We start from the raw sequence: 8729 nt of genomic DNA, 5'->3' as shown, positions 1-8729 counted from the left end.
GTATTACAACGAGAACGTAGAGTAAGTTGAACAGATGGGGGATCTAAGCAAGTATAAAAAGCAATGATACTTTAGCAAATTCAACCTGCTAGTAATTGCTCGATCGCAGCATCGATCACCAGTGGTCTAGTGGTAGAATAGTACCCTGCCACAGTACAGACCCGGGTTCGATTCCCGGCTGGTGCATTTTGTGAGGTCAATGAATTTATTTCACACTAATAGCGAACGATCGACTCACACGCATCTGATTTCACAAACTTTACTCACTATAACAGTGAATTCACCTTGATTGGTAGGTTTTGTCGTTATAGTGGGTAAAGTTAAGTGACTTTACCCCGTTGTATTGGGTAAGTTCAGTTACTTTAATGTGATAAATTTTGCGACTCTACTGTTACAGTGGGTAAAATCAAGTTACTTTAAAGTGACAAAAATAGTTTCATGACTATGCTGTTATAGCAGATAAAGTTCAATGACTATACGTGAGATTAACCCCTTAACTGGAAGAGTTGAAGCATGTGAAGAAGATAGATGTTTGAATGATGAAAAGCTGAGAGTAACTAAACATCAGCTTCTACCTGTAGTTCCTTCACTTTTTCAGCTTTCTGCTCAGGTTTGGCTTCTGCAACAACATATTTTGAGTCAATTCCAACTTGCTTGGCTATGGCATTTGTTGTTCCCCAGTTGTCGCCTGTTACTATCATACTCTCAATGTTCATGGATTTTAGAATGAAGATGACTTCTGGAGCCTCTGGCTTCAATGGATCGGAAATGGCAAGAACACCTATCACCTCTTTATCGATAGATACAAGGACGCCGGTTTGAGCAGTCCTGTTGTTTCTGCTAATGCTTCTTCAGCTTCAACTGGAATGGCAATGCCCTGCTCCAACATCAAGCTCTTATTTCCCACAATCACTTCTTTGTTGCAGATGATAGCCTTCACACCTTGACCAGTTATGGACTCAAAGTTCAAGGCTTCAGGCCAGATAAGTTTCTCCTCACTTCCTTTTATTTTTTTTCGTTTTCTCAACAATTGCCTTGGCTAAGGGGTGATTACTATTTACCTGTCAAGTCAAAATGCAGTAGAAGACACTTAAATTGTTGGCATTTTTGTAACTAAGCTATCTCCTTTTCTTGGCATTGTATCCTTTCAAATTCCAAAAGATAGCTACTACTAAACATTTATGTTAGTTTTACTATGAAGAGGCTAAATTTTATTAAGGGTATGAATTGACCTTCCCAATGATGAATCGTAAACAAGACAATATCCTACCTCAGCAGCAGCTATAAGTTCATAGAATTCTTGAGGTACCATAGTTTTGAAAAGCCTAGTATTGACAACCATAGGCTTACCAATAGTAAGAGTGCCCGTCTTGTCAAAAACTATACAATTCACCTGTAGAATGAAACAGTTTACAACAAAGTTCATTGACAAAATTAGGATTGTTATTAAGAAGAAAGAGTTTGAACTCAGACCTCTTGTGCACTTTGCAATGCTTGTCCACCTTTAATAAGGACACCAAGGGAAGCGCCAACTCCTGTACCGACCATAACGGCAGTGGGAGTAGCTAGTCCGAGTGCACAGGGGCAGGCTACCACCATTACAGAAATGCCGAACTGCAGGGAAAGCTCAAAGCTATCCATAGAAGAAGGAATCCAAGTTCTTGGATAAGCTTTAAACATTCCAGCTAAAAACCAAGAAACCCAAGTACAAAATGAGAGAGCAATGACCTGAGAAATTGGAATCAATCACTAGTTTTCAGCCAAACCTAGATATAATTGGTTAGATATAGTTATACGTAGACAACAATGACATGTAAGGGGTGCTTTATCTCACAAGAGGCATAAAGTACTTGGAAATGTGGTCTGCAAATCTCTGCACAGGAGCTTTAGCCATTTGTGCTGACTCAACCAACCGAACAATCTGTGAAAGAGCAGTCTCTGACCCAACCTTTGCTGCCTTGATATGTAACACCCCATTCTCATTCAAAGTCCCTCCTATCACTATGTCGCCAGTCCTTTTGGTGACCGGACGAGATTCTGCTGTTATCATGCTTTCATTTATAAGGCTTTGTCCCCAGATGACAAGACCATCACAAGCTACTTTTGAACCTGGAATGGTTTTAATCACATCATTCTTTTGTATCAATCTGCTATCAACTTCTTTTTCATTTACCACAATGCCTTTATCATCTATTGTTAACAGTGTTGCAGTCTTTGGGGCCAAATCCATGAGCTTGGCGATGGCCTCCGATGTCTTTCCTCTAGCCAAAACTTCCAGATATTTCCCAAGTAGAATGAACGAGATAAGCATCGAGCTAGTCTCAAAAAAGTCACTAGCGTTGAAAGCTGGAGAAGTAGCAGCTCTTAATACTGAATAGACTGAATAAAAGTAAGCTGCATTTGTTCCTAATGCAATAAGAACATCCATATTTGCATAACCATGTCTTAAGGCAATGTAGGCACCGATATAGAATTTTTGACCAATGATGAACTATACTGGTGTAGATAATGCCCATCTTAGAACCTCTCCAACACTTAGCATGTTGACAACCTTAGTTTCCAACACATTTTTCAAACCAGGAATATACATAAACACCATTGAAGTAAAAAAGACGGGAACTGAAAATACTAAACTCCAAAGAAAAGCTCTATGATAGTCCAAGAATGCAATCAAAAGAGTTATATGGCACCTATATTGGTAAAAGGTAACAGTATCTGGTCAAATAGTCGAACTGCACGCAAATTGGCCCAAACATCTTTGTTATTGAATAATAAAATGAATGCAGACGAGGGAGGGGGAATAAATATATAACCAAATAACAGCTGCATCAATTTTCCCCATTACACACATTTGTTTTTTCATGATCATGATCACATCCATTAGTAACAGCAGTTACGTGATAATGTCATTTTATCGACACAAATGAACATGAACCTTGATTGAAAGTAGCTAGGGAGGTGAAGAATTTAGGAGAAAAATAACACAGCTGGGCTCCTGGTCCTGAATTTCAACAACTTCTATCACTTGTACAAACCGATGAATGAAATTTCATGACCTGTGGATCACGACACGTTGCTGCCACCTGATCGTAATTGTGCATCATAATAGATTCTTACAGCTTGATAGATCAGAGACGGTTCAGCCATTGCTCCATTCCCGTAATCTCCACAGGCTAGTCTCTTTGATACTGGTGGTATGAGAGATATCCCAAGCTCATCAATTACCATAAGGTGCTTTTCTGTGAATGGATTATTCCACATCAATGTATTCATTGCTGGTGCCACGAAAAGGGGTTTATCGTAGTCCCATGCTCGTACGATGCAGGTTAACAAGTTATCACATAGTCCACCAGCAATCTACAGTACAGAAGGCATATATCAGTTTATCTGCAAAGTAGAAAACAATATAATCTATCGACACCAAACAAATCAAGAACTATAAGATGGGAAATTGTATCGATCTCTCTTAACACCTTCCATCATGGAAGTATTCACATTGGCAATATCTGACAATTCTGCAAGTCCGTATCACAGAGAATTTCGCAACTCATGCTACAAAACTCTTCTCAGCCAAACCCAATTTCGTTGCATCTTCAATAAATTGTCTTTTTACTGCCTATATTAAGCTTTAAAGCTTTACCTGAACTAAGCAGTAATACTGTTGTCAATTAGAATAAGGGAATAAATTGCGTCTTTGCGGCAGAACGTGCGTTATCATGAAAGAAGATTTGAGCATCTAAAAAATGTAGAAAGATACATCACCTTCCCAAGTGTGTTTGCTGACAAAGGGGCAATAATCATAATATCGGCCCACCTCCGGAGCTCGATGTGTAGCACACTGTCACCTATCTTCGTCCAAGTTGACCATTCATCCTCATCAGTATAAAGAATGACATCTTCTGGAAGTGAAGCTTTGTCTATAAAATGAAGAGAAGCTTTTGTAGCAACCGCTTTAACTTCAGCCCATTCAGTAAAGGAACGGCATAGATTGGCAAACTTTATAGCAGCCACACTTCCACTTGCTGCAAGCAGAATACGAGGTCTCCTCGGTGCATTGTTCTGAACCGGCTTCATCTCTGAAGTCATAGGCTCCATATCTACCCTAATCTGTGAAACATCGAAAAGGATTCTTTACTGCACCAAGAGAAAGATGCAAGTAATTGTACATGAGTGCAACTAAGGGGAATGGCAGAAGTAGAAAAGAAAGAGATATCCCCTGGTAACTTCTTCACAATCGTAACTCTTTGGACATAGCTCACCCTAGGTGTGGTCAAATCCATGCTTATCTGAATTATTCACACATTTAACCCTAACTCATCTTCATGAAGAACCAAACAGTTGCCCACCAGCTGCAGCAGATGTAGAGTCAAGGATTTGAATTTTGACTTACTTAAAGGTCATTTTGCTCACCTGAACTATACATCAGCTTAATTAAACTAACCTCAGCTCGACTAATCTTTTTCGCCTAGGGTCAGATCGGCTCGTTTTATTGGATGTTCCAACTGATGTCCATACATTTTTATTTTTGTAGAGAACTAGTTGCTCACAGAGTCACTGACGGTAATAACCTTCATTTTTTTATAAGGACCACAAAAACCTTCTTGTTGAAAATGCGAAATCAAAGTCATTATGTTCAAAGGTACTATATTAATGACCTTAGCATTATTTTCAAGTAGACTTGATCTAAGGCTGTAACTCTCCTTCCACCATGGTAATTCTAGATTTCTCATCTTTAAAGGTGTGTTCCACCATGGTAATTCTAGATTTCTCATCTTTAAAGGTGCGGTTTAAACTTGTCTTGGGGCTTCATGGATTGGATCTAGGTGTCACCCTCAATTTCTTTCTGAAGTGTTGTGGGGGCTTGGCCAATATTTTGTGATGGCCTATAGGTCAACTGCCTGAGTGTGGCAACCATCTTTGACTTTCAAGGCCCAATCCCTTCTAGTCTAACTCCATAATCAAATTTTGGCACTAACAAGAGGTTATCACATCAAAGTGTTTCCCTTTTTTTTTTATAACCGTTGTGTCCAGGCCAGCTTGCACGTACCTCGACTAATTTCACGGGATACATCCCACCTCCCACCAAGGACAGGTACTAGGTAACTCTATCCACCAAGGCTTGGATAGATGGGAAAAAATTACCTAAATTTTTTTTGTCTCCGGTGGGATTTGAACCTGAGACAAGTGTTTCTCTTTTATGTGTGAAATTTTAAAACTTTGTTTAATAAAAAGGACAAATTTTCAAATTTTCCCACCACAACAACATTAAGATCTGAACAGACAAAAGGACATGACCCATCCATGATATGTAGAGAGTCAAATCAAATGGTCATTCAAAAAGAAAAATGTCAATATGAAACTGACAAACAGCCAAATCTGCATACTAAGCAGTCATTCTTTTTCACCATCTAGAATAGATTGAGAAGGCACACAGGAAAACAACCCTGCATATGTACTAAAAATATATGATTTTTCAGTGAATCTGCTTAGTTCAATCAACAATATCTCAGTTCCAACCTATCTGGGGTCAGCTACATCAAACAACTATCCATCCTTAGTTGCTTCTTTGTATTTATTTGTTGTTTTGAAATATATCAGTAATTTCATCAGTTCCTAATCTCCCCCCCCCCTCCCAAAAAAAACAAAAAAAAACACATACATACTTGCTCATTTCTTTAGTTTTAAATAACATCACAGTTCACTCTAAGCCTATATTGCCAAAATCTTTTACTTCTTTATCTTAAAATTTTAAAAATGTGGTGGGGAGAAGAGAGAGCTCGTAATCCCCACCCGCCAAAAAAAGAAAAGAGAAAGAAAAAGGTGATCAATAATTAACTAGATCTCAATCCCAAACTAGTAGGATAGGCCCTGTACAGGTGGGAGCTAGAAGGTGCCCGGTGGAATAGTTGAGGTACGTGCAAGCTAGCCCGGGCACCGCCTGTATTGGAAAAAAACTGAATTTGTATTAAAAATGATGTGGCATGACACGTGGATTAGTTGAATGGTCAAAGAACAGCAATTGACTAAGAGGCACGGTGAAAACAGCCACGGGAAGAAGAATTTAAATAAGCACGAGACGACGTATAGATACGAGTCTCGTACCAATTTAAATTATTTACAGCCAACGGATTAGAAGGCATTGAAAGCAAGGATCAGATGACAGAAAGGAGTCCAAATTCATTATTAAATGTCTGATACGTTATAAAGTTGGTATTTAATAGGAATGATTGTATAACGGCTTATTTAATGTCATTTATTGCTCATGATTATATCATTAAAGCTGAGGCTTTATTCCTTTACCTAGAATGATCTATAAAAGGAAGAAGTATCATCATTTGTAAGGACACGGAATACTATTGAGAATTCATTGAAATACTTATCTATTTACCTTCTACCATTGTTCTCAAAAGTATTTTATTTTTTGTCTCCTGATTATCAGTAACCCGAATTTCTCTTTTAGCTTTGACCAAGGACTCAGATTTTTGGTTAAACAAATTGGTTCCGTTACCGGGACTCTGATAATCTTTCCTTTTAAGCTATATCTTATCTATTATCATTACCATGTCAAACAATAACGCCGACAACAACAGTAACAACACATTGGGAAACCATGAGAATCAAATACATCAAAATCAAGATGTCATGGTTCCCTCTCCTTTAAATTTACCACGTCAATCTCGTGAAGGCACTCCTGTTACTGAATCCTGTGCTGATCAACAAGAGCAATCTGAACATTTTGAAGGAGTTACAACTGAAGCTTTGCAAAAGCTAATCGATGCACAAGTCGGCAAAGCTTTTCAGGCACTTGTTAGTCGATTGCCTGCTGCGCCACCTACACCGACTCCTAATAATAATACATTGGAGAACTCCCGTTCTGGTCTTGATAATTCTGGAAATGGAGCAACCCCCAGTGAACCACAAGAAGGGGGACCAGGTAATTTAAATAATTCATATTTGCAAAATTTAGTACTAACCTTGCAGAAACAGCTGAAGGAACAAAATGAGCAAATAGAACAAATCCCTGGAGTTCCACCTGTAATAAAAGGAGTAGACATGGACAAATACTCACAACAGCCATGGAAGCCTAGTGCTGCTCCCCTTCCAATTCCGAAAAAATTCAAAATGTTTGACATCCCGAAATATGATGGTACTACAGACCCACGTGACTGCATTTACAACTGGCGTGAAAGGCAACGACTTGACCAAACAAGAAATTGAATCAGTGTTGGTCAAGAAATTTGGAGAAACACTCACCAAGGGTGCATTAACCTGGTATTCTCTTTTATCTGAAAATTCTATTAATTCGTTTGTTGAGCTTGCAGATTCTTTTATTAAAGCACATTCGGGAGCACAAAAAGTTGAGAAAAGGATGGAAGATATTTTCAAAATCAAACAAGGGGATTCGGAGTTGCTTAGAAACTTCGTTGATAGATTCCAACGTGAAAGAATGACTCTACCTCGTGTGCCAGACAATTGGGCTGCTATAGCTTTTGCAAGTAATTTAAATGACAAAAGTTCTGAAGCCACGAGACGACTCAAAGAAAGTCTTAGAGAATTTCCTGCAACTACATGGAATGATGTTTACAACAGGTATAGCACGAAGCTGCGAATCGAAGAAGATACCGTACCTAAGCTCCATCATGAAGAAAGGGGCGGTACCCGAAGGTCAGATTCCGAAAAAAGATCAGGTAAAAACAGGTACGATCCATATATGGGACCCGCAGGAAAGGACCCACGGTCGAGGCAAGATAACCAGCAATACGATCAAAAGTCAAGGAACCGGGATTCTGGCTCTTCTTCAAAGTTCAGGAATGATCGGAATAGACAGGAATCACGTGATGATGACAGGAGTTTAAAGGCACGATTCGGTGGATATAATTTTAACGTCTCTACCTCCGAGCTCGTAGCTGTTTTAAGAAGCATGGGAGATAAGGTACGGTGGCCGAAAGAAATGCGGTCAAATCCAAGTAGACGCAATCCGGATCATTGGTGCGAATTTCACAACGATCACGGGCACAAAACTTCAGAATGCAGATTCCTGCAAAGTGAAGTAGATCATTTATTGAAGCAAGGATACCTCACTGAGTTATTTAGTGAGAAAGGAAAACAAGCTTATATGAAAAACAGACAAGAACCACCACAACCTCCTTCACCCAAGAGGACAGTGAATGTCATAAGCGGGGGAGAAGATATTCATGGCATAACTTACACAGCTTCCAACAAGGTTTCTAAGGTAACGATTACACACGGGAAACGGGTGCGGCAGGTCCTTGACAATGAAAGCATTTCGTTCGATGACGCAGATAACGAAGGAGTGACAACTCCACATAATGATGCACTGGTAATATCTTTACTTGTATATGATACTAATGTAAAGCGAGTTTTGATTGATCCAGGAAGTTCTGTAAATATTATATTACTAAGGGTACTGCGGGAAATGCAAGCTGAAGACAAAATGTTACCCAAGGCGCACACCTTGTCAGGCTTCGACAATTCAAGTGTAGTAACAAAAGGTGAGGTAATACTAACAACTTTTGCTATGGGTGTTGTGAAGGAAACTAAATTTCAGGTAGTTGATATGGAAATGGCCTACAATATGATCATGGGAAGGCCATGGATACACGATATGGATGTTGTCCCATCAACCCTGCATCAGGTTATCAAATTCCCATCACCATGGGGAATTTGTCAAATTCGTGGGGATCAGCAGATGGCCAGAAATGTCAACG

The 8729-nt window shown here is 39.3% G+C and overlaps 2 protein-coding genes across 2 annotated transcripts; both read right to left on the bottom strand.

Moving 5' to 3' along the window:
• Positions 1-1042: 1042 nt before the first annotated feature.
• Positions 1043-2694, bottom strand: LOC138876472 (copper-transporting ATPase HMA5-like). The gene is made up of 3 exons (XM_070155453.1): positions 1835-2694; positions 1474-1728; positions 1043-1393 (listed from the first exon to the last, which is right to left on the bottom strand). The coding sequence occupies exons 1-3, from the start codon at positions 2426-2428 to the stop codon at positions 1205-1207; spliced, it is 1038 nt and encodes a 345-aa protein (XP_070011554.1). The 5' UTR covers positions 2429-2694; the 3' UTR covers positions 1043-1204.
• Positions 2695-2743: 49 nt separating this feature from the next.
• Positions 2744-4129, bottom strand: LOC138876473 (probable phosphopantothenoylcysteine decarboxylase). The gene is made up of 2 exons (XM_070155454.1): positions 3763-4129; positions 2744-3357 (listed from the first exon to the last, which is right to left on the bottom strand). The coding sequence occupies exons 1-2, from the start codon at positions 4093-4095 to the stop codon at positions 3064-3066; spliced, it is 627 nt and encodes a 208-aa protein (XP_070011555.1). The 5' UTR covers positions 4096-4129; the 3' UTR covers positions 2744-3063.
• Positions 4130-8729: the final 4600 nt, after the last annotated feature.

This window comes from Nicotiana sylvestris, chromosome 8 (genome assembly GCF_000393655.2).
Source record: "Nicotiana sylvestris chromosome 8, ASM39365v2, whole genome shotgun sequence".
Lineage (NCBI taxonomy): Eukaryota > Viridiplantae > Streptophyta > Magnoliopsida > Solanales > Solanaceae > Nicotiana > Nicotiana sylvestris.
The sequence above is the reverse complement of the archived record's forward strand: the minus strand, read 5'-3'. Positions and strand labels throughout refer to the sequence as shown.